Below are 26,864 nucleotides of genomic sequence, written 5' to 3'. Positions count from 1 at the left end.
TGAGTCTACTTACCTCTGAAAAGGCCACGCTACAGAAACAGGTGTTTCCTTGCTGGTTAATGAGTATTTAACCAATTAAATGACAATTTAGCCAGTCTGTCCACTGCTGATTCATGAAGGACAGTTGGTGGACAATCTTCTGATCTTCAGTGTTGGAGGAAATAGTGAAATAGGTAAATATTATCAAATTGCCACCAAGAGTTCATTGTGTGAAAGAAGATGACCATGAGTGTAGACCTGCTTTTCCACATGGAGGTTCACTGGTGATTTAAAGCAAAGGGATCACTCAAGATTTCAAAGTCTTCAGACAATTTTTATAACCTCATTAATACCCAAAACAACCACTGAACGATTTCCAGGGACTTGTTGCCGGTAGTTTAGTAGAAATACATTTACTACCATCTCCCAAGTTGAAACTCTCACTGTTACAGCTCCAATGGTGCCAGGCTTGCTGGGTTAGCCTCCCACGGAATAGTGCACATAGACTTAAACTGAAAACAGCATCAGATCTTCTAGGTTTATGTTCTATCTTAATGAGCAGCTAAAATTGGGGTACTCTATGTTAAGTTTGTGACAGTCCACTGTCATCTGCTATGAGCCATTCAGATTTTGCAGAGGCCTGACTGGTGAATTAAATGGGATTCTACTGAAGACCACCATTCTGAATTACTTGGTAAGACAGTTATCTAAGTCTTTGAGGGTGGTATTAATTTCTGCTACCCTTCTGAAAGGAGATATTTACTATCCTGGTCAGAGGGGGTAGTTTTAAGAGCTTCCACTTGGCCTTTCCTACTGGAATACTTCTTATTCCATAGTCAGGGGATCATTGTGAGGATTCTGTCAGTTGCCAAGCATGATCATCCTGATTATGTACCCTGGAACTGGGGAAATAGTGACTGGGCAGGGGTAGGTGAGGGCATGGATGGGATACATGAACCCAGTGTGAGAAGACTTTATCAAGGACTTACTTTATTTTCTGGACCCCTCCCCCCATTTCCCTGCTCTAACAGGGAGGCCGCAATGCCATTCGGCTCCCTGAGTATCAGTGTCAATTCAACGCTGTGCCCAAGAGCCCTGGGGAGACCTAGGTACTCCCCTCCGTCTGGTGTATGGTACCCACATCGATGGCCGGTTTTCTTTGGGAAGCACGCTGGGGATCAGCACTGCAGAGACTGCTCTGTATGTACTGTAGACACAGGGACTTTACCAATGGGGACCAGGTCTCTCCTTCAGTCAATGAGCCCTGGGTTGAAAACTGGCATAGGTCTTGAAGTTGGGCAAGAGATTGCAACTTTCCTTTGGAGACGGCTGACTCTGGCCTCCTGATCATCCAATCCTGACCCCTTCTTACAGCTCAAAACTGCACTCAGACTTTTAGTATATTAAGCAAGACCCTTGCTGGCTGCCCAGTTTTCGTGCCCCTAGAAACAGCACATTCTGTTGGCTACCGTAGACCCCACTATAGACAAGCCTCCATAGACCGCCACCCCCAGTGCCATTACAAACGCATTGTCCTCACAGCAGTCATGCCCTCCAGCTCTTGACAATATGTAAAGGCTCTGCTAGTTTGGGGATCCCGCTATCCCTGCTGCTACCAGAGAGACCAGTGCGGTAACAGCACCTCCTCCTGTCAGCCCCGGTCTGCAGGAGACGGCCACCCCTGCGCCCCTCAGTGAAGCTGGTGTCCCTTGCCCCGCATGTCTCCTCGCCAGGGAGCACAGCGGGCTGGTCTCACATAGGGACCTATCCTAGCCCGCCCTCTTCCCTGAGCCTTGAGTCTCCTAGGGCTGCCTGCCACCTTTACTTCATTTTACGCGAGCCAGCACTTTCCGCGAGCTCCTAGGAGTCACCCAAGCAGGAGATGAGATCCGGCTCCCGGGCCCTTGCCGGGGAGCTAACTCCTGAGCGACAGGAGAGCGTCCCGCACTGACAAACCCTACCGCAGCCGGCGGTGGGCCCCCCACTCCGGGGTCTCCCGGGCCCACTCACAGGTTCCTGCCGGGATGTGCCAGCCCCTCTGCAGCTGCTCGATGTAGAATCCCTCTCCTGCAGGAGCTCGGCGCTCCCCAGTCAGGTCATGCTGGTATCTCATCCTAACTGTGGAGCGCGGCCAGGCCTGGAGGGGCAGGCAGAGCCCTTGGAGGACAAGCGCCTCTTACCACATGGCCTTCAAGCAAGAGGGGCCACTGCCTTCCCACCAGGCAGTGCCAGCCGCCCTGCAGCCCCGCAGGACTTGGGAATACACAGTGACAGCCACCTAGAGGACCCTGGCATGAGCCTGAGGGTCCCCTGCCTCTCTTCTTAAAGCCCTGAATTTAGTTTCCCACCAAGTCAGCTCTTCTTGTTTCTTTTTTTTTTTCCCAGATCATAAAAAGAAGCATTTATGGAGCACGTTGGCTTCAATGTCGGAATCTAAGCGACACGAGTGGCACCTTCCTGCACGGAGCCCCGGTGCGTGCCGGGAAGAAAGCGGAAAATGGACATGAGAAGCACTGCTGCAGAGGGCTCGCTGTTTAAGCCCGGCCTCCTGGGGCGCCGGCCTGTCCCTGAAGCCCGCGTCGACGTGTCCATGCCCCGCTCTGCAGCAGGCAGCTCCGTTCACAAGGAGCAAACAAAGGGAGGGCCTCGGGGACGTTCTCTGGTCACCATGTCCCTGGAGAACTGCTCACCCTCCCTCGCCCAGACCCACCTGCAGATCTCTCGGTCACAGACTTTGCTGTTTACTCTTATGTTCTGCCCTCCCCTAACCCCTCAGCGTTGTCACCCCCAGCTCACTGGGCATGGAACCGCCTTGGCAGCCTTGAGCAAGACCTCTTCTGGTTAAGACTGCCCCCCTGAGGCTGTCCCCTGCTGCCACCCCCCCAGATGAGCTGTGTGAGTCCGTGAACTTAGGGACACACCGACACTGTGGGACAGCTGGCGACCAGTGAGTCTGTGTCATTCGGAGCTCAGGACACGTTTGTCTGTGTTGAGCCATGACGCTAGAAACTGGAGACTCACCTCAGAGTAAAAACAGAACAGACACTCTAAACAACGGGGGCGAGGAAGATGAAAACAAAGTCCAGGAAGGCAACAGACATCACAGTTGCTGAGGCAACAATAGGTAGCGAGGTCCCCCGGTGACTGAGACGGCCCCCCGGCTCTGACGCTCCCCTGGGGCCCTCCTGGGCGTCCCTGAGACATCGCTCTTCAAGCTCCGTCTACCCAGCACTGTAACTAAGGATGCACTCCTTCTTCCACGGTGTCACACATGCCCCGAGAGCAGAATCCATGTTTACGCATCACCCCCCGGCCACTTGGCCCCACTGAGGGCGGATGGGAAATGCCTTCCTTATGCAGAGAGCAGGAAATACTTCTGACGAGCAGGAGCCACGACTCCAACATATGTGAATCCGGGATAAGCCAAGGAAATGGGCCAAACCGCCAGGAGCTGAGAACCGCAGCCGTTTCTGCCAGAGCAAACAGATACAGGAAGCAGCCGGGGCGGCCAAGCTCGCTGCAACAGCCATCCTTACCTGAGTTTTGGCAGAGATGCAAAGGCAGCAGAGGGGCGGGAAAGTTTCACTGTGGGGAAGAAAAGGCGGCTCCAGGTGCGCCCTGAAAGGAGGCGGCTGGCACGGGTTAACTAGAAGTGGGGCGTCCTATGTGATTAGTTGGGGGTTGTGTTTGGCTTTCCCTCGTTGGTGCTGAGCTGGAAGCTGGGATAAAATTAAGGAAGCTGTCAGTTATTAATCAAGTCCCGGGTATTTTGGACTGATGGGTACAATAAGAGTACTGTGGGTTTCCTGCTCTGCTGCTGGAGAGAGTAGCCTGAGCTGCAAGCCTGACCCGGAGCGGGCTGGCTTCCCGGGCTACTTGCTGCAGGCTGCGGAGCAGCGTTCCGTCTTCACACTGGCCTGGTCACTGTCTGTTTGCACAGTCCGTGACTCGACCGACGGGCTCCCTGCCCATCTCCATGAACGTACGTCAAGAGAGAGACTTTTCGAGAACAGATGGGGAATTGTAATCTTTGTTGCTAAAACTTAAATAAAAATGTGTCTACTGTTTTTAATGCTTAAGGGCTGATTCAAATCCAACCTGGATTTGGAGAACCAAACCCAATCTGGAGTGATATTTAAGGCAAGCTCAACCTCACCCACACCAACTACACAGCAATCAATTTGCACGCTGCACCGCTGCCCCTAGGAAGAAGCCAGAAAGGCCTTTCTCACCCTCGGCAGTGTCTCCAGAGCTGCTTCAGGAGAAACGGAAAAGTCAGTCATGATTAAACATGACATACGTTTTCCTTGTTAGGCACAAGTTCTATCAAATTACCGGTACATTTCACATAGTGAATTACGACACCAATATGGATATGACCTACCTACAGCCACATACCCACAGCTGTAGGGTATATTTTTAAGGCTCAATTTAAGAGATTTGAAGAGAGCACGACAGATTTTTTTAACCAAAGAGGAATGAGATTCCAGGATAAGTTTAAGCTTTGTAATAATTTCCCTTTAAAAAGTAGACAGCTTATCGGTAAGAAAGCCTCCTGATAATCAAGCTGACAGTGTTCCAGCTACATTTTCACAGTATATGTTCATAAACTTTAATTACTGGAATTAAAAGAGAGCAGCACATACGGTAAGACTATCTTAAAATGTAAAGTGACAGATGTCTATAAATATTAAAATTCTGTAATTATCAGTATAGTTCATTAATTATCTGTCTTTGGATCTTAAAAATTGGAGTGATATTTATTCACAAACATTCAGCCATTTAATGAATAAGCCCTTATATGAGGAAAATAAGGCGTGACAAGCTGAGGCCTTTTTAGGGTTAGTATTTTGCTTTTAATAATCATGCAGTCGGAAGCAGTGTGGTGACTTTTAATACGTTTTCTTAGTGCAAACCAGAGCTTAATTTGGATTTAAATAGACTAAATTTCCTCACTGTTTTTTTCTGAGGACTGAAGAAAAACAGTGTAACTAGTGGGATTACGGATATCGATGGGAAATAATTAGAATATTGTCTGACTTGTTTGATATCAACATTAATATTAGGGTAAACAAAATAGTTCTGTTCCGCTTTCCTTCCACTCGGGAACCTTGCTGGGGGTTTGGGCAGGGGATTGGTAGCTTCCTCTCAAGGTTAGCTAAGCCAGGACTTTTCCAGATTTAATGTTCATACTGATTGCCTGGGCATCTGGGTCTAGGGTGGGGTTTAGTGTGGAGCCGGAGTCTGCATTCCTGCAGAGATGCTAGGCTGCCAGTCCCAGGACTTTGAGCAATAAGATCGGGACCACCAGCCACCAAAGACTGTAATGTACCTCATACCTGTCAACATCTTTATAACCTTGGCACGTGAAATATTTTACAAGCATCTCTAAAGAACATGTCCACCATTTATTATCTGTCCCTTAGCACTGATTCCTTTAGGGAAACCTGTTCCTGGGAAACCTGTTCCTCAGGGCAAACTCCTCGATGGAAATCTCTATGGACCCGGCAGGGGAAGGTCCTGCTCGTCACCGACCACGGCTACCCCAGCTCTCTAAGAAACGAAGTGCTCGCCATGGTCACCGGAAGTGTGAAAGTGGACGGCTATTGTAACTGGTGACTTACAGACAGGAGTCTCTGTATTACGAGATAGTCTGAAGGAGTCCGTGGAAAGATTTCCACTTGCCTTTTTCAAATTCACAAGTGAGCGCACTTGCTTTTGGCGATGGGGGTAGTTTTGTATGATTTGATTAACTCCTTTGAACAAGGGAGCCTGCGTGGTGATTCCAGCCAACCCCATCGACACTCCCCTGTGTCTGGAGGGTGGGGGCTGGACTGTCACCATTCCTTAGTGCCTCCTGCTTCCACATGGCCAGAGGCTGGAGAACGGGCTGTGGGCATCTGAGACTTGGAATTCCAAGACTGTCCCAAGTCGAGTACTTAGCTGGGCACCTGCATGCTCCTTTACCTGCCAGCTCACCCTAGGTGTCCAGGGGACCCTGGGCAGTTCTCCATGTCGGACTTCCAGCTCCTCTTTCCTAACCCAAACGTGCCTCACCTGTGCCCAGGGCCCTCAAGGCAGGGATGGGTGACTGCGAGCTACCCAATGTTATGGGAGAGGAAAGAGATCTACTTTGAGCCTGTCTCCGTCTTTTCACGTTCAGATGTCCCCTGTCCTTCAAGGTCCAGGTGGATGCCGCCTCCTCCTCCGAGTCCTCCCGGATGCCCGCAGCTCACCGAGCTACACCCCACAGGACGACGTCACTGCCGTCCTGGCGTTCACCCCCGTCTGCCTGGGATTCCGCACGGTCCCAGGCCTCCCTGAAACACCGCGGCTCCGTGAGGCAGGGACTCCGTCTCCTGCACCCTCGCAGGCGCTCAGGAAAGATTTCAAAACGAAGGCACCAGTAAAGGCTGGTATGGCCTAATGCCCGCCAAGGTGTTGTTACCAACGAAGATGAAGCTTGTCTTATCCTTACAATACATGCTACCTCGTCTTCGATAAGTCTAGCGCCACTTACGTAGCATATTCAAATGCATGAAGCATTTCCATATACACAGTTTTCTTTTAACCAGCATACGTTTCCAGTATTGTGCCATGCCTGGGATATTTGGGGGGACAGTGCATCTGTTCTTGTGCCCCCAGGTGACACGCAGCAGCTGGCTGCCTGCACCCCAGTGGGAGACACGGCCTGGCTGACAGCTCTTGGGCTCACATGGCGTGAGCCCAGCGGGTCGCTCCCCGCGCAGGTGAGGAGGAGAGCCCTCAGCCCCCGAGGGACTGCTCTGCTTAACGCGTCAGCAGGGTTAGTGGCATTTCCCAACCCCCTTTCTCTCTTCCTCCTCCTATTACTTTTTAAAATCAACACTTCTGTTCCTACAAATCTGTTTTACTAGATTCAAATTTCCATTTTATTTCCTTCTACTTTTCATCTGGATGACCTTCTGTTGTTCTATTTCTCCCTTCTCAGTTTCTTGTAAGTTTTCACCTCTTCCATTTCCCAATTCTCTTTATTTTTGTTGTCTAACCATCTGCCATGGGTCGAAGGTGTGTGCCCCTCCAAAATTCATCTGTTGAAACCTGACGCCCGACGTAATGGTGTTTGGAGGTGGGGCCTGTGGGAGACAAGGAGCCCTGGTGAATGGGATTAGTGTCCCCTACAGGAGACCCCAGAAGGGTCCCTGGCCCTGCTTCCACCTTGTGAGAACAGTGAAGAGACAGCTGTCTACAAACCAAGAAGCAGACACCTCCATCCACCAGACACTGAATCTGCCAGCATCTTGATCTCAGACTTCCAGCCTCCAGAATGGTCAGCAACCAAATTCCACCTAGTCTGTGGAATTTTGTCACAGCAACCTGAACAGGCTAACACACCATCTAAGATGTGGTAGCAACAACAGTCCTCTTATTCTCTTAATTTTTTTTTTTTTAGTGGTCATTCGTTTTCTGTTCTTTCATCAGTGTCTCAATTTTGTACATTTTCTATATCATCACTTCCTCTATTATTTCAGTTATTTTTCTGTTTAACAGCCAGATGATCCAAAACCAAAATGAAATAAACAAAAAACCCTAAAAACACCTGTGGGCCCCAAGACTCTGCCAAATTCGCTGCAGATTTTCATTTTCTTGGGAACTAAAAAATAGGTTTAGCGAGTTATTTTCTATTCTTGTTCTAGTAAAAAACAAAATGTTATCATGAATTGATGTTGAATTTTATCAAATGCTATTTCTGTGTTTGCCAAGATGCTCGTTTTTTTTTTCTTTTAATCTGTTATGTGACAAATAACATATACACAATTTTCTAATTTTAAATTGTATGGCATTCAGTGATTAGTCCAACTTGTTCACAATGTATTCTTTTATTTCTGTATTTCTGAAGCACAGTTTGCCAGAATTTATTTAGGATTTTTGCAATGATGTTCGCCAATGAGATCCTTTATAACTTTCCTTTCTTCAACTGTTCTGGTCAAGATTGCATGAGTTCATAGAGTGAGTTGGCAAGCATTTCCTCATTTTCTGTTTAAAAGAGTTCTTATATCATTCAGATAATCATTTGTTATCCACTCAGCACTTCTGGGCTTGGGGTTTTTGGCTGATTTTTAACTACTGATAAAATTCTTCCATGATTATTGATATTCAGCTTTTCTGTTCTTTTTCCAGGCCCCTTTGATAAGTTATGTTTATTTGGGGAAACTGTCCATTTCATCTGTGTTCCCAGCATCGGCATTAAGTTGTGAACAGCACTCTCTTCTGGTTTTCAAAGTCTCTGCTCCCTCTTAGGCAGTATGTCTTACTCTGGTCTCACTGCATTTTGTGTGCGGAAAGCTCTTCCCTTCTGCTGCGTCTTGCCTGCAGCCTTACCATTTTATTAGTGTTTGCAGCGAATCAGCTCCGGGCTTTATAATCTCTATTGTTTCTTCGTTTTCTATTTTATCAATTTATGCTTTCTATTAATTCCTTGCATCTGCTCTTTTTTGGGCCCATTCTGAGTATCTACCTTATTATTTTTCTAGCCCTTTCTTTTTAACTAAGATATGGCACTTAAGGTTTTAAACACCCCGGTCACTGCCACTCTTGACGTACCCTGCACGCTTTTATACGTTTAATCTTCATGATCATTCAGTTACAGACTTACTTTCTAAGTGGAGAAGCAGCTTGGGGCTGTGATAAAGAGGATGGTTCCGCCTCTTGGACAAGTTATTGAATCACTCTGTGCCTCGAGTTCATTGTCTCAAAAGTGAAGGTAATCATTGTTCTCAAGTCATGGGATTGTTACAAGCATTAAATTGGCAAATATATGTAAGATGCAATGAAGAGTGCCCCGCAGAAAGTCATTGCTCAAGTACCGTTAGCAATTACCACACCATTATAATTTTTAAAATTCCATATGTTTTAGAAGTTTTTTTTAATATTTCCAAAAATATGAAACTTTGTTGTCTAGTTGTTATTAATTTCAAATTAATAGCATTGAGGTAAGAGAATGCAGCCAATACGGTAAAAATGCTTCATATGTATTGGTATTTCCTTTGTGACCCTACAATATGTTGCACATATGCCTAAAAATTATGTCTATCCCCTGTGGGGTGTAGAGTTTTTATACAGCCATTAGATCACACATGTTGTATTATTAAAACGTACATGGTTTTTGGTAAAGTTTTACCTGTTTGATATATCATTAAAACTTGTTTTTGGTAAATTTTACTTGCCTGATCTATGATTACAGAGAGTGATGTAGTTAGAAACCTCTCGTTATGCTGGTGCTTTTGTTAATTTCTCCAGCTCTTCTGTCAATATTCACACTTTACGTGTGAGGCTATGTTATTAGGCGCATACAATTTCAGAATTATATTTTTAGGTGAATTTGCTCATTATTTACCTATTTTCATTACCTCCAACAATGCTTTTTTGCCTTCAACTGTCCAATGCCCACTATTGTCATAGTTCACAAGTTTTATTCTCTTTCCTAATCTACTGATTCACTGAGGTCACTGTCTTTCAAAGGCCCCACATGTATTTGGGGGGCTCAGTTCCTACCTCTGTCCACAGCAGGCCCAAGGCCCCATCTCTTGTACCTGCAAGAAAGTTAAACCCAAGCACCTATTTCCCAAGGGACACTTTGCTGCTGCCTCAAACCATGTGTTCACAGCTTTAGATACTTCTCCAGGTAATGCTTTCTTGAGCACTCAGCTCTATGTTTTAGAGAATATTTGTTCCATTTTTACTAGCATTTGTAGTTCTTTGGAGGTGGGTTTTCAATATATTACGTGCACAATTTTGTCAAGACACAAGGCTTAGATCTACAGTTTACATTTAAAAAAAATGGGATCATATTTGAAATCAGTCCTCTCTCTGTGATATGATCATATAGACATTTTCTGTCTCCCAAAGATTTACATGAATACTGAAATAAATTATATTAAATAAAGTCTTTTCAAATAATCAGTGACAACATTTGCTCTGAGTAGCACGTCTTTCGTTCCTGCAAAGATGGTAAGGAGACCATGTTTCCATTGATGGGGTCCTACCATGCCTTTCCTTTTATTACGTAGACACAGTTTCAGGGACAGGTTTGTTGCTGCCACTGTGAAATATGGATTCACTAGGAACATTTAAAGTATGAAATGGTTCACAGATATAAAGCATTTCTGCACTAGACAGACAGACTGCCAATAGTTTACAAGTATAAGTTCCGGCAAATCCCTTTCCCAGGATCCTTATGAAGCAGGCATTCCTCATGTGGAATACACGTCACAAACTCCTGAACACCATGAAGATGTAAATTGCTTTCCAGAAGATCTGTCCTCGAGCACTAAGCTATATATAGTGGTAGTCCCCAAGAGTCTCATCTTATCCTGTTGCCGTGTCAGACATACACACACACGTGAGCACGTGTTCTGAGAAATCAAAGTCTCTGGAAAAGACTACTGTTGAGCTCAGTTCTCCCCTTGTAGCCAAGGAAAGAACAACAGGAAGAGAGAGAGAAAAGCAAAAACAAAAAACAAAAACATCCCCTAATGACGTGCCACTGCTCTGATCAAGAGAAAGAAACGAATTTTCTAGTTCATGAAAGTCAGCGTCTTGGAAGGGTCCCGGCAGTTCTGCAGAAAATCATCGCAGCAAAGCACTCATTACAGCCTCCATCTTCACGTTTCTCACGGTAAGTAAAAGGCCAGCGTGCTTTTTATTGCTGCGTTGAGCCATATAACAGATCTCAGCGTAGAGTCTCGCAGTGGCACAGGCGTGACCACGACCCGAGTCGAGGAACAGCGTGGGACGGCTGTCAGAGAGCAGCCCCTGGCCATCGCTTCCCTACCTCCCCCCAGAGATGCGCTCCCAACAACCCAGAAGCGCTCTGCCTATTTACGAACATTGTACGGACTTTTAAATAAAATCGTGATGTTCATCTTCTTTCGCGGCTTGTGTTCCCCTTAGCATCGGCTCCCCCGGGCCGTCACGGGCAGCTGGCATTCGGGCACTAGCGCTGCCTTGTAGTGCCCGCCCTCGGAGTCTGCCTCGGTTCGTCTACTTGTTCTGCTGTTGAGCCGTCATAGTTTGTGACGATAACCTCCCCCAAATCCTCAGTGCTGAACACTGAGCTTCCCAGCTCCCCCCCGCCCCCCCCCCCCCCCAGGAGTGAGCGGCAGGGCGTGAGGTGCTTCGCACGTAGCCCGGGTCACTTTTTCACACTCAATAGAGTCTGAAGTTGTTTATACTCGACCTGAAGCTCTTGGGATGCAAAGCGTCACTTGGTTGCTCATGAACAATATTTTTAAAGATTTTTTTTCCACCTGCAATCACAGCACTCATCTCAGATGAGGCACGTGGTGACGGCCAGCAAGTTCTCACGGGTGATGACACTGATGGCGTCTGCATGGTCGGTCACCGGGAACGCTACCAAGCAGAGTCCTGAGTTCAGTCTCTGTGAGGCACGTCTTCCTTTTGCGCGCTGACCTGAATTATTAAGGTTAAAAGAAATTCACCTGATGCTTTTTAACAACTGAAAAACTGAACGTAGTTGTGTCATAAAGAGGAATGAAATAAAATCCAAGCCCCAGATCCACTCTGAAGACCTGTCTGTCGGAGGTCCCTGTAGCTCTGCCACCTCCCCCAACAGTGCCCAGCCGGCTTGTGTGGTGCTGGTTGCTGCCAACTCCAAATCCACCAGGGACAACCGGCAGGAGAAGCCTTAGAGCTGTTTTGGTGGGAATTTGTGAGGTTTCCAGCAAATCATTCGTTGCTTTTCCCACAGTATTGTCTGATTGAATAATCCATAGCGGTAAAGGGCTTTTAACTTTTTCTTTTCCATTTTAGCTATGAAATATATCAAATATAAATAGCACCTAAAATATATGTACCGTTCAAGAGAGTAATAAAGCAAACATCCATATATAACCCAAAACAAGAAAAAAACAGGCAGCACCCCAAGGTCCCCCATCCCATCCAGCTCCCGGTAGAAAAGATTGCGATTTTATTTTGACTTTTCTAAGAATTATTCCTTTTTTCTTTTTTTTCTTTTTTTTTTTTTTTTTTTTGCAGTTTTACAATCCATGAAAGCATAGTTTTGTCTGTTTTTGAATTTGATATAAGTGTATCATTTTGTGACCTGTTTCTTTTTTCTTTTTTCTAATTGTGGTAAAATACATGTAACATAAAACGCAGTATCTTCACCATATGTCAGTGCACAGTTCAGTGGCATTAAGTACAGTCACATTATGATGCTAGTCTCACCACCATCCATCCACAGAACTCTCTGTCTTACAAACCTGAAGCTCTGGACCTGTTACACATTCATTCCTCATTCCCCACTCCCCGCCACGCCCCTGGCAACCTCCATTCTACTTCTGTCTCTATGAATGTGACTCCTCAAGGTCCCTTAAATAAGGGAAATCATACAGTATTTCTATTGACTGGCTTATTTCACTTAGCATAATGTCCTCAGGTCCGCCCATGTTGCAGCATGGAGTATCAGAATTTCATTCATTACTTTCCTGCTCCACTGGGCAGGGGGTGGGGGCTGGGGGGCTGGGGGTGGGACGACAAAGTACTTTGGAAAGGGTTACAGTCAGACTGAGACCAGACTCCTTAACAGCAACAAAGGAAGCTGAAGACAGGGGACGAGATTTTCCAACGTGCAGACAGAACCTAGCTGTCAGCCTAGAATTACTCAGGAAGGACGGCAAATAAAGTCATTTATGGGCGAACAAAACAGAGAGTTCACCACCAGCAGAACCTCACTAAAGAAAATTCTAAAAGATTCACTTCTAAATAGGAAAATAATTCCATACAGAGGGCCAGAGATGAGGGAAGATGAATAGCAAAGGAAACCGTCAATGCTTGGATAAATCTAGTAAACACCGATCGTATAAACCAACAACAACGACATCTTTGGGGATTTAAAAAAACGATAGAAACATAACTGGTATAATCTCCAGGGAGTGAAATGTAGCAATATCTCTCAAAAGTTCTTATTATAATCAGTCTTCACAATTGTTTTGACTGCAAAGAAGAATATTTCAGATACGTGCACACTTAGCAGAACTAACAGAATTCTGAGATTGTGTGATTCTTCCCCAAATTCTTTGATTCTTACTGGCTCTGTATGTACCCCCACTGGATTTATAGCTACTTCTATTTCTAAATGTTTTACAATTGAATCACAATTTAAATGCATTCAGGAGATTATGTTATTTAGAGATTCCACGATAAGTTAATCTATGAAGTAACAAATCTTTTTTATATTCTAAACAAAACATCCCCCAATTTATGTTCTTTAATTGCAGAAAATTATCTTGTTGAAGTGGACTACATTTCAAAAGCTTTTAGCTACTTGTTTGCACTCAAACGAATTTTCCCTAAAAGCAGTTTTATCAATGATGATTGTGTTTACAGATAATCTCAAGCAAGCTGATTTAATCCACAGTGAGTTGGAAAACAGTAAAAGGCAACTTTCACTATTGCTAGAAAATACAAAATAGATAAGAGGAATTATAACTCTTTTTCTTCAATGTTGGTGCCTAATTTCTTGGGAAAATTATAAAATGTATGATTTCCTTTTTCCTTGGAACAATGTCTAACAGCCTAACATTTTAGCTTTAAGTTGTGGTTAGTGTCACTGGTGGTGCCCAAATGGAACCTAAGAGAGAAGAGAATAACTACTTCCAAAGGACCTGAGCAAGAATTGAGAGGGGAAAGAACACAGGTAAAAGAATGAGTCCATTTCCCAGAAAGCGATCACAGGAGAGTAAATAAACCGAATTGTAAGTGGTTAAAAACAAAAAAAGGAAAAGTGGATAGGGACAGGTCTGTCCGCTGAGGACTTATCACAGTCCCTGGCCCTCATGTAAGCCTAATTAAATTTTATTCAACAGAGCAGACCTGAACTGAACTGAATTGGCTGGAGGATGCCCCAAGAGAATTGTTTGGGGGTAAGTGTTAGTTACCCCTATTGACCACCAGGTGGCAGCATCATCTCATGACCTCTCAGGTGTCGAAGGTCCCAGGTAAAACCCCGACGGGAGGAGTCATCAGTCTACAAATATTGGATTTGCATATATGAATGTTAATCAGTCAAGTATCATAATTGGAGGAGAACCTATATGGACTTTATTAAACCAGGTGAAGCATGGCTGGAGTAATATTGATGGATTTTGGCCCCAAACTCCCTATGTATTTTAACCTTAAGTCATTGTTCTTCAAAAATTGCTCCCCCCAAACTATATTTCTACATTTCTAAGCATTAATATCAAGTTAAAAAACCCATGGAATGGGCGACTTAGCAACAGTTTTGATGACCGACATTCAGAAAGAACTATTGCTACAAGATGTTACTTTTTAGTGGCAGCTGTGAACTGACCTATTTCCCAAAAATACAATTATTCCAAGCTTCATTATTTCAGGCTGATTCATATATGAATATTCCTTTGGGTATTACTAAAATAAAAATCAAGTGAAACAGATTAAAAACTATATTTAATGGTCCCTAAAGAAACTTTAAAAAAAAAAACTCTGCCCATGCTAGAGAATGATGCCAAAATAGTTTGAAAGTCTAAAGCCAATAAAGTAGAAAGAAAAGCAAAATGTTCTTAGAACATGTTGATGAAGATTTGGATAAACCCTTAAGACAGAAAACATAACTGAGAGATAATCTTTTTGCTTTTTCTCATTTATGTAAGTGCTGACTGCTAGATTGAGATCACTTTTCGTGAATTCTCCCTTCTCCGTGTGCACCCTGAAGGTTCAGGCCCCTCCTCTCCTGCACTCCTTGGCAGATGATGCCTCCTTCGGCACAGTTCTGTTTATTTCCTGGGTGAAAACTCCAAAATTACAGCTCTCACGTAGGTCTCCTTTCCCTACCAAGATGGAGTCCTTTATCTGCTGAACACCTGCCATTGGGAGTCTGTGCATCCTGGAGCCTCCAAGAACAAGGCAGAAGTGAGGTTTCATTTCCTTTTCACAACTGCGTGGGATTTCACAAGCTCCAACATCTATGCAAGGCTCACTGGGGGTGAGTTTGACTGCAACAGACTTGAGTCTTGGAATCTTGACACTCCCCAAGGAGTGTCTCTGGGCGCTGACCCATTTGCAGCAGTGGGTGCGGGGCCATGGTATCCTTGAAGTTTTATAAACAGTCCTGGGATGAATGAGGGATGCATGCCCCTAGGTTATCATCCTCAGCTCTGCAGACTGATGTGCATAAGATGTAATGAGATCAAAACCACAATGAGATATCACATCATGCCTGTCGGAATGGCCATCATCAAGAAGACAAGAGGGGAGGGTATAGCTCAGTGGTAGAGTGCCTGCTTAGCATGCAGGAGGCCCTGTTCTATCCCCAGAACTGCCATTAAATCATAAACAAACAAACAAGCAAACTTAATTACCCCCCCAAAAAAACCCACAAAGTACTTATTTTTAAAAAAGAAATTAAAAATAGCATTTATAAGTGGGGAGGGTATAGCTCAGAGGTAGAGTCTGTGCTTAGCATGCACAAGGCCCTGGCTTCAAGCCTCGGAACTGCCATTAGAAAATCAATCAATCAATAAACCAACCAACCTAATTACCTTCCCCCTCAAAAAAAAAAAAAAAAAAAAAAAAACTCACAAAGCACTTGTTTTTAAAAGAAATTAAAAATAGCATTTATTAAAAATATCAGAATTCTCCTTTGTTTCATTTACTGCAAGGGACCTACTTTGAAGGAAAGTCTTGTAATACACAGAAGACAGGGGCAACGTACTTGCAGAATACAAATGACTGTTTTTTGCAGGTTTGACAACCTACAAGGATTCTGAAATAGTCTGATATGGCAGTGGTGTAAAGTATGTTCGCTGATTTTGTGAATCTTTTTTTTAAATGTCCTTTAAGTGGAAAAGGAAGGCTATTTAATAGATCATAGAAAATTATGAATGCCAATAGAAGTCATTTGGGCTTTATGTGTTAAATTAGGCAACAAAGAGCCACCAAGATATTTTGAGAAGAAAATAATATTACTTGTGGTTTAGGAAAATAACTCCTTGAAGGATGGAGATCCAAAGCTGAAGGCAGGGGAATAGTTAGGGAGGAACTGTAAAATTTGGGGCAGTGGCTGATGAGTCTGGGGTTTGTGTGGTGACTGGGGAAAGGTGAGAAGTATGGAAAGCGTTGTGGGGACTGAGTTTATGGATTTTAGGGACAACGGAGGGATGAAGGAAGAAATAAAAGATGATTGGGTGATTTCATAGCTTGAGCCACTAAGAAGATAATGAAGTCATTAGGGAGGGAAGAGAGGAGGGGAGAGTATGAATGCAAAGACAAGGGGTTTGGTTGGAGGAGTTACCAGCAAGACACAGCAGTGAGGAGGTCTAACCGGCATTTGGAAAGTCTGTGCATCTCAGGAAGACTGAAACTGGAGCTGCAGACTTGGAATCCTTCAGTGTAAAGGCCACAGCTGGAGCGGGGAAGATGGAAAATCACCTTGTGAGAAAATGCAGAGCAGGGAGGAAGAGAGTGCTGAGGGAGAACCTGGGGAACACTTATATTCTGGGTGGAGAGATGGCCAAGAAGCATGTGGGAAGGTCGGGGTATCCAAAGAGACAGGAGAGTCAGCAGGGTTCAAGGACAGGAAACCAGGATCGGAGCCAGCTTCAAGGAACCAGCGTGAGATGGGGCCGTGGATGAGTATACAGGCTGCCATAGCAAAGCACCAAAATGTCAGGACCACAGACCAGGGGGCTTAAATGACAGAAATTTATTTTCTGAAGTCTGCAAATCCAAGATCAAGGTGTGGGCAGCGTTGGCTTCTCTGAAGGCCTCTGTCCTTGGCTGGTAGACAGCTGCCTTCTCCCTGTGTCTGCACATGGTTCTCCCCCTGTGTGTGTCTGTGTCCTAATCTCCTCCTCTTAGAAAGACACCAGTCACACTGGATTAGGGCTCATCCCTGTGACCTCATTTTACTTCAATTATCTCTTTAAAGGCTCTATATCCAAATACAGTCACATTCTGAGATCCCGGAGGTTAGGACTTCAACATATGAACTTGGGGACACAATCCAGCTGCCAACAGCCTGGGAGAACTGAACATCACTCAACGATCAACCAAGGGATACATATTATAATGGCCAGAGTGGACCCTTACTGAGCACAGACTACGTGCTCCGCCAAGCAGGGAGCATCTCGCATGTTTTAACTCGTTTTAGACTCACAACAACCCCATGAAACAGGCGCTGTTTCATCACCTCCTTCCCCAGAGAACAGAGGCACCCAAGGCCACACAGCCGGCAGACCCCACCAGCTCAGTTTCTACAAAATCCTGCAGCGGATTTTGGTCAGCAGAGATCTGAGGAAGCAGTGATGCTGCTGAACACAAAGTAAAACAGAAGCACCTTCCCATCAGCCGACACTGACGGCAGGTTTTCTCTGCAGTGTGAGGTGGATTCTGGAAGCTCGGTGCAGCAGTGTGAGGAGAAAGGAAAAGAAACAATAACTAATAGATGGTTCAAATCCGACTGAAAAATGCAAATGACTTCAAATGTGGTACATCTATTATGAATGCATGTTTGTTTAAATTGTGTTTCTTACTGCTGGGGTTGGAGTCCAAGAAAGCACTACAAAATGCAAGGAGAAAATACTCAACCTTGCATTTATATGCTTAAAACAAAGATTTTTTTTTTTAAATTACAGTATGTGTAAGCATCTTTTAATCCTGGATTTTCTAGCGATTTGGGCTCTATTGTTTTTTAATAAAAAAAAAAATAACTGTGTCAACTCTTTTCTGACTCCAGTTTAGACTTTAACATGAGAAGACCAAGGAGAAAGAACCCCACACTAAGACACACACACACGCACAAACATGTACACACGGAAATAAAGAAGTGAGAGGAAAAGAAATAAAAGCAGGTTACTAAAATTAAATTTCGAGCAGTACCCACTAGTAAGGGTTCCTGACAGATGTTGGCAGCCTGTCACTTTTATTTAAGAGAGGAAATGGCTCTAGAAAGGTCTCAGATATGCATCACTTCTTAGGCCCCTCTCCAGAGGAGCTGCCTGAAAAGAGAAGGCACAAGGGCCTGGATGAAACTGCCTGAGGGTTAAAGTCTTCAGCGAAAACTGAGCCTTACGGCCATTGTTGAATGCCTGGCCCGTCACAGGCACGACGTACCTTTTGCACCAGACCCTAGCACTATGGGCAGAAGGATGCTGCCACTGTGTTAGCTTTCCTTGCTTCTTTGAGCCATTCATCCCACAGTCACATCCCATTGGGAGCATCTGATTGGGTGAGTCCAGTTCGGTACGACATTGGGAGGATCTGATTGGGTGAGTCCAGTTTGGTACTACACTGGGAACATCTGATTGGCTTGAGCTAAACCGACATACATCCTGTACTCCCTTCCAGGCTCCTCTCCTGGGATCCATTTCCTGCCTTCCATCAAGGCTCCCACAGTGGGGGCGAGGGTGGGGGCTGGGGAGCTGTATCCAAGCCAAGCTTAGGAAGAAGGTTGATTCAGAGGTTAGGGAAAAAACAAAGTCCACTACAATTTTTAAACGTTTTTTGTCAGAGACACTGAAAAAGTTTGAAATCATGAGATTTCTAAGTTAGAAACCTAAAAAGTTTAAATGTATTCAGTAAGGACCAAGTTTTTTGAAACATCCTTTCTTTCCAAGGTAATGCAAATTACCTGCTGGGTTAAGGAGTCAAATGCTGAGGGATGGCAAAGAGAGACAACACCGTTAGAGGCTGGAAGAGGGAGAAGACAGAAGAAAAAGTGAACCAACTCTGAGAGGTGCTGCCCTGTTACACGCATGGAGAAACATTGTCTCCATGCTCCGTACAGTTTCCTGAGGTGGGTGCTTGCATCCCCATGTAACAAGTAAGAAAATCAGAGCTCAGAATACAGTGGTTGGTGAGGTGACCCAGCTCGTATGTGGTGCAGCCATAAATCCAGCTAAGATCTTTCTGATCCCCACGTTCCCACTTTTCCCCGGGCCACGGTAGCTTCATCCAGTGCTCCTAAGAGAAGCTGCTGGGCGTATGTACACAAAAAGAAACGCAGTCAAGAAAAAGAATAAGAAGGAATACACACACGTGCCTCCGTATGTACATATGTATGTCCATTATCTCCATGTTCACTGAAAGAGAAAGCAGTAAGAAGGGAAGAAACAGCAGATTCTGAAACAAGTCAGAGTGCCCCTTTCCATACACCAGGGCTGTGAGACTACGAGTGTCACTCCTCCATACGACTGGTCGATTCTTCACAGCTCTTTAGCAGGTCTTTATGGTCCTGGACACTTACAGAGACCCACAGTCAGGGCAGTTACTGATTCTTAATGAAGCCAGGGTAGCAAAGGTATTCACATCCCAGGAGTTCTTCAGTGGATCCCAGAACAGGACTCAGTCAAATAGAAGGCTGCTTTCCCCTTTGTAGGGACAGTCTTCCAGCGTGTACCTTGGACTTTTCCAAAGAGGCCAAGAGCGCTCTCTGCTAAAAAGAAAAACCCCCTTTCTCAGCACACTTTTTGTTGTCACTTGTCAACACTTTTTTTTTTTTTTTTTTTTTTGCATTGAGAAACCAGAGCAAAACACAGGAGTGAACTTTGTAGCTGTTTCACTCAAAAACCAAAGACAAGCCAGCCTGTTTAGAAGCCAAGAGTGATCGGATGGCCATGACTTTAAACTGCATGTTTGCAAACACACGTGTATACTGCTTTGTGTACTGTCATGTACAGAATCACTGTCATACAGACAACCTTCCTACTGTTCCGTGTTGATCCATAGCGGCCCTGTGATATACCTCTCTGCCTTCACAGAGTCAGACATCCACTGAGAGGCTCAGCTAATATGTGGCTCAAGTGAATATATTTCAGTCAAGAAATCCTCAGTACGAGGTTTCTCTGGGCACTGAGCCCAAATTAGTTTTATGGAGCTCAATCTCCCATATTTATTTTTAAGTAAATGCTTTATAAATTATTTTTCTATTATCCATGATATAAACTTTGAAGGGTCAATATATAAGAGTGAAAAAGCAGAAGGCTGTGCAACTTACAACCACAATGGCAGAAAAATGGACTTTTCTTGCCAGTTACAATACATGAGCCAAAACAGTCAGGAGAATTTTCTGGCCTTTATGGTGGTTCAGAGTCCATCTGTTTCATCTGCTATTTGGCTGTCTGAACGACTGGACTTTATTTCCTCTACATCATACTGAACTTTTGAGAACAAACAAAAACTTTTTTCTAAGGATTGTGCACAGATGTGTTGCGTTACATACTTAAATAGGCTTTCTGTGAACCTCTTTTCTGTATCTTAAGTAATTTATTGTGTTTGGCCTTTAGAATCTTATTTCTCTGAGCATTTAACCTGTGACTATTGCCAGTTCAGGGTCTAGCACAAAACAGCTGTTCAAGAAGACTGGCTTTTCAAAGGCATAATCGGTCCACATAAACTAGAAAAACAAGCAAAATGATTTAGAATTAGTACTACTTAAAGATTTTTGTCTGGTGTTTACAAGTTAAATTTATAATTATTATATTTTTCCTATACAAATTATAAATTATTATAATTTAAAATTATAATTATTCTTATTTTTACTAAAAATGTTATTTCATTGGGTTTGTGTGATACAGTAAAGGTTGTTACATATGAAATGTAGAAAATTTCAAAACGGTCCATATGACATACATTTTTTGGCATTCATAGTGAATCACACATGAATTGAATTAAATGAAATTCCTATCAAGTTGGAATCACAGATCTGGAAGAAATTTCAAGATAGCAAACGGTACAACCTCCTCCCCATACAGGTGGACCAACCAACCTCTTGTAAAAGGCAATGATGGTCTTTGCACACTTAAAGGTATTTCCATAGAGAGAGGTTTCACATCCCTTGATTTCCTGTCCAATACGACACTTGATCTTACAGAAAAGAAGTTGTCTTAGGTCTACCTGAGCTATTTTTTGTTTTAATCAACTCTTTACTTTGGAATGATTTTAGACTTTTTGAAGAGTTCTAGAACAGACTGTTCACATACACACTTCACCCAATTCTCTTAATGTGAAAACCTTATAAAACCAAGGTTCATTTATCAAACTAAGAAATCAGTATGAGCACCTCACTATTCAACAACTTTATTCTCATTTCGTCAATGTCTTTTCTGTTCCAGGATCCAACCAGATAGCATCCAGTCCTCATACCTCCTTGATCTGCTCTAGTCTCTGACAGTTTCTCAGTCTTCTCTTATCTTTCATGACCTGTTTTGGAGAATATCCCTCAATCTGGGCTTGTCTGATTTTTTTTTTTTAAATCATGCTTAGATCAGGGTTAGGCACTTGAGGGAAGCAAACAACAGGATGGAATGCCCTTCTCATCACACCGTACCAATCAGGGGTACATGATATCAACGTGACATCACTAGTAATATTAATCTTGATTGCTTGGTGTTGCCAGATTTCTCCACTATAAAGTTACTAGTTTCCCCTACTCTGTTTTTTAAAATGAATGACTAACTCCAGCCCATACTCAAGGGGGAGGAAATTAAACTTTATCTCCTAGAGGGAGAAGTATCCACGTGAATTATTTGGAATTCTTCTGTAAGGAAGATGTGTCTCTTCTCCACATTATTTATTTATTCAGTCACCATTTATTACTGGACTCATGTATATTTATTTTATTTTGGGTTGTAATCCAAAACTGAGTTATTTATTTTGTTGCTCAAATTCTTCCAGCTTTGGCCATTGTGGGCTATCTGAGGCTGGTGCGTTAAAACGTACCTGCAGGATTTTAACGTGTGAAGGTGACTGAGTGACATCGCGGAGAGGCTAATACCGCTAAGAAAATACAGTTCTTAGAACAGCTGGCCCTGTGGCTATTTGGCATCATTTTAAGGCAATTTTGGGATGATGAGAAGGCAGACCTCCAGAGACAGGACATCATTGCCCTAAACAGCATAGAAAATATTTTATTATGAGAGTGGAGAGGAAGAACACAAGCAGAAGGAGGAGAAGTTCTCGGTGGTTGGCTCACAACTAGACTTTTCCATTTATATGGAATTAGCCAAGAAAACAGATCTGAAAACAATTTAACTTTTTTGGTGAGGAAGGGATCTCTAACAATATCTTGATGGAGCTGTAAAGTGTATTAAAAATATGAGCTTGACAATAATGCCTTGGGATATGTTTGGGGCCAAGGTGGCAGGTACATTTCGGCAGACAGCAAGGAATATACCAGGATCTTGGGCTAAGCATACAGTTTATTTAATTACCCTGTATTTTCTCCCCCTGTATCTAGGGCGTAAAACAAAATAACCATTGTGGGGTTTTGTTTGTTTTCTTTCTCTTTTCCTTTTTTTTTTTTTTTCCCTCCCAGTTTTAGGCTTTTATTTGCTTCTGCCTAAGAAGAAAAGGGAGGAGGGGAGGGGAGGCACTACCCAGTGCCTCTAGGCAGAAGTGTCCCCCTGGGAAGGACCCTGCCCAAACCAGATCAATCTGTTTTTCACCATTTTCCTTCTCTTAAACAAAATATTTTAGGCAGGTAAAAATTTTTTTTTAGATTTTGTTGTTTCCAGTCTGTCCTTGAACATTTTCCACCCCCGGGTGTTGACCTGACAGGTTTCTTGTGACCCCAAGTAGCCTCTGCTGTGAGCTGTGGGTCACCCTTTGTAAGGGGTCCCAGTCAGCCTCGGAGGAACTGGGGTCTACATTCAGGAGAGCAATAGTGGTCTCAGCTTTTAATTTTTTTAATTCTTTGCTTTGAGACAATTTGCTGTCAATAGATAGCAATACTTAAAAGTGCCCGATCACACTGACCAGGAGATTTGCCATCTCAGATTAGCTGAGAAACCTCCTTCAGTGTCTGAGGGGGAGCAGAACAGAGTCTTCTTTTCCTCTTTTATTAAGCACTGAGCATCCAGTCTCCAAAGATGAGACCCCATATATCCCACAGGGCTGGGGATGAATCGGGATCTCAGCAGCAAGGCAAGTAACAGGAAAGAGACTGGTCTTTGAAACAACATTTCTTTTACTTGGCGCCATGGTTTACCGACAGGAGGGTGTCGTGTGCGTGGCTGGCAGATCCCTATAGCTCAGCAGAGGCCAACGTGCGGATTCCTCACCAGGGACACCAGGAGCACCCTCTAGCAGGGCAGGATGATGGGCTTAATCACTGAAGGGGAGGGGAGACTCCAGTAGGGAGGCTGATTGCCCACTGCTGTCTTCAAGGATGTTGCGTGGGTTGGACACACTTGCCCCCAACCCAGTCTCACTGGAGGAAGCCTCTCCTGGCTCTTTTCGTGGGGGATTTTTTTTTTTTTTTTTTGCCTTATCTTACCTACCTACTCACTCATCGTCGATCTGCCCTTATTAAAGTAAACATGAGCTCTAGGACCACAGGGTTCATTCTAGATTTCCCCCTTGCTGATTTGTAACTTTTTTTTTTTTTTTTGGACAGTGAGAAACCTGGTTCAGGTCTACCTAAACTTTTGCTAACAATAATGACTCAATTTTGAATGAAGACAGAAATTAAAGCAGCAATGTGCTCTTCATAACAATTGTCCACGCTAACCACCGCTCTGCTGTGATATGGGTTTGAGTTCCGCCCCATCACTTAATGCTGTGTGTCACTGGGCAAACACGTTAAGTGATCTGTGCCTCAGTTTCCTCCCCTTTCAAAAAGGAGTCAAGAAAGGACATACTCCACAGGGCTGATAGAAAAGTAAATGAGTTTATAGAAGTAAAGCACTTAGAGCAGTGCATGGCTCATGGTAGGTGCTCAGTAATTAACTTTTTAAAAGAAGCCTATACAAGAAGATTAATTTGACCAAAAAATCCAACAACCAACAGTGACCTGAGGACTTCAAATTTTATGAGTGTTTGTACAACCTAAATGCTCACTGACAGATGACTGGATAAAGAAATTGTGGTATGTTTATGCAATGGAATACTCCTCAGCCATAAAAAAGGATGAAATAATGCCATTAGCAGCAATATGGATGGACCTGGAGATTGTCATTCTAAGTGAAGTAAGCTACAGAGAGCAAGAAAAATACCATATGATATTGCTTATATGTGGAATCTTAAAAAAAGACACAAATGAACTTGTTTACAAAACAGAAAGGCTCACAGACATAGAGAACAAACTTATGGTTATGGGGGTAGGGGAATGGGGGAAGGGATAAGCTGGGAATTTGGGATTTGCAGATACTAACTGCTATATATAAAACAGACAACAACAAGTTTATACTGTATAGCAGAGGGAACTATATTCAATATCTTGTAGTAATCTGAAATGAAAAGGAATATGAAAAGGGATATATGTACGTATACACATGACTGAGACATTATGCTGTACACCAGAAATCAAGACATAGTACACTTATACTTCAATAACAAAATGAAAAAAGAGTGTAAATGTGATTCATAAATCAGTAAAATATATACAGAAAAGTCACTCCAATATGAAAGACCTTGAGCAGTTTAATATCTGTTCTGTATGAATCAATGCATTTCTCTGCAGCAAACTCTTTAACCATAACTTCTCCACATTACACATCCTTCCTTTAGCGTGGTGTCGTAAGATCTATTTTCAATCCCCTTTTATCATTATTGTTGTTTTCTATTGGACTTATTTCCTTTTCACTGAGAAACCTGAAAAATTTTTATACTTGAAGTCTGATCTTCCTTCGCGTCTGAAGTTTTTATTATGCAGTATTCCATCACTTTAATATTCCCAGTGAGAAAGCAGTGCAGAAGTATCAGTATGCAACCTTGACATCTGAGGAATATTTTAAATCTCTGCAGTGGCAGTTTCTTTAAAAATGTAAAAATATCTGAAATATTTAGCCTTGACAAAGATACAAAAGACATGGCCTGAATTTATCATTCATATCTATCTTATTTGAGTGTTACAGCTGCTCTGCAGACAGCCTGCACTTTTTCCTTTAAACTTCATGGTTGTTGGTTCATAATATAAGGTCTTGTATAGTCAGGTGAAATCAAAATATTGTAGAACCGGCGAGAACATACAAAATCAACCAGAGCAATATTTACGAAACTCACTTAACCAAAGGCGTAACGTGGAACTTAATCAGAGAAGCTCAGGGTTGTCGTTAAACACACAGATTCCCGCTCCCTTCCGCCCAAGAGCCTGATGCAGTAGGTCTAAGCCTGCAAATCTGAATTTTTCACAAGAGTTCCTGGTGATGTTCCTCACCAGTTTGGATGATGGATTTAAATTTGGAAACACTGACTCAGTCCCAGATCCTGAGTTGATAAGGAAGCTGAGGCTCAGTGAAGAGGATCTACCCTCCATCCACCCACCCAGCGTTCGTTCAGCACCCTCTTTCACACGGCACACGCAAGGACAGCGGGAGTGAATGGCAAGGTTTGGGACAGCGTGCTGCGGGGCACCCTGCTGGAGCTGCAAGCTGGTATGGCTTTTCAGGCAGACAGTTCGGCAGCACAGGTCAAAAAATTACATGTGCTTATCTCTTGATCCAGTAACTCCAGATGAAGACAGGATTTCTTAGTCACTCAGAACACTTGCATCAGAAGCACCTGTTGAGAACGTGGGTTTTACCATCTCATTTTGATCGACTGAATCATCATCTCTGGGTGTGGGACCTGGCCATATGCATTTTTGACAAGGTTACCAAGAGGCTGACAAGGGTCACTGAAGTCGTGAGAAATGCTGCCCTTACATGGGTGGAGAGCCAGAGCCTTAGCAGAGGGAGGCGGGCATCCACACAGAGGGGCAGTCCCCTGGCAAGGGACGTCGGATACTGGAGCCCAAGGAGGGTAAGAACAGTGTGTGCTTGGAGGGGGAGTAAAACAAGCAGCAGGAACGGTGTCCTCAGGGAGGGACGGCGCCGCGTGGGGTGTCAGAGTCATTTGAGGGGAGCAGGTGCCCTGGTGTGGGCGTAGGAGCTTGAGTGGAGTGAGGAGGGCCCAGCACCAGGAGTAGGAGCCCACAGAGGGTAGGAAAGGCTTCTGTGAGGGGGTGGACCGGGCGTGCAGGCCGAGGGGGTGCTGCTGGGGAGGAGGCTTTATCTTTGGGGAAGGCGCAGCGGCCGACTTGGGAGGGTGCTGACATTCAGGGGTATTGATTAAATACATAAATACACGAGCATACAGAGAACAGGGTTCTCCCTGCTCGAGAAGGGAGTCACAAACATGGAAAGGAAACAAAACTGGAGTGAATGCCGTGGTGTTAGGCTTGAGGTGAAGGAATTCATGTGAGCTCCTGGTTTCTGACAGGCAGGGAAACAGACATGCAGGTAAACGTATCTGCTAAGCGGGCCTGGCTGACACTAGTGGCGAGCTCACCGAGACGCCCAGCTCTCAGCCTTCAGCTCACCCCACCTCCTTCTGAGGAAAACACCCAAATCACCTCTTCTACAAGTTACCTGAACCACCAAATCACAAAATAAAACAAGTCCCTCACTCACTCTGAAGGGGTTTTGTGTCCCTGAGTTCATCCTTTTTCATTGCTCTACTGTATTGTTTAAATATATCACACAATGTATTTATCCACTACACTAATAAACATTTGCATGCTCAGTTTGGGGCAACTGTAAATAATACGCTATAAACATTCTTATCCATGGATCTGGTGCATATATCTGCGAATTTCTCTAGGGAGATACCAGGAATGGAGTCACGACGTCATAGGATGGGGGATATCATCAATTTTCCTAGATTTGGACAAACTGTGTCTGTCCCAGTTTGTTTTCCCACCTATCACTGATGAGAATTCCTGTTGCTCCACATTTTTACCAACACTTGATAGCATTAAACTTAAGTTTCTGCCAATGTAGTGTCTGCATGAGTATCTCATGGTGGCTTTAGTTTTCACTTCACTGGTTCTTAATGACATTGGGCACCTTTCCATATGTTTATTGGCAAAATATATTTCTTTGAATATG

General features: G+C 44.0%; 1 protein-coding gene across 2 annotated transcripts in view; it reads right to left on the bottom strand.

Moving 5' to 3' along the window:
* DCTD (dCMP deaminase) overlaps nucleotides 1-26,864 on the bottom strand; it is an 89,551-nt gene that overhangs the window by 57,594 nt on the left and 5,093 nt on the right. Inside the window, exon 3 of one of the 2 annotated variants that reach the window (XM_032468572.1) lies at nucleotides 11,104-11,430. The exons of the other annotated variant lie outside the window; for it this stretch is intronic. Coding sequence (XP_032324463.1) covers nucleotides 11,288-11,430 — 143 coding nt within the window. The 3' untranslated portion in view covers nucleotides 11,104-11,287. Of the gene's footprint in view, nucleotides 1-11,103; nucleotides 11,431-26,864 lie in introns of those variants that run through there. 2 annotated transcript variants of the gene reach the window in all.

Source organism: Camelus ferus, chromosome 26 (genome assembly GCF_009834535.1).
Source record: "Camelus ferus isolate YT-003-E chromosome 26, BCGSAC_Cfer_1.0, whole genome shotgun sequence".
Taxonomy (NCBI): domain Eukaryota; kingdom Metazoa; phylum Chordata; class Mammalia; order Artiodactyla; family Camelidae; genus Camelus; species Camelus ferus.
This window is presented reverse-complemented; position numbering and strand designations above follow the sequence as displayed.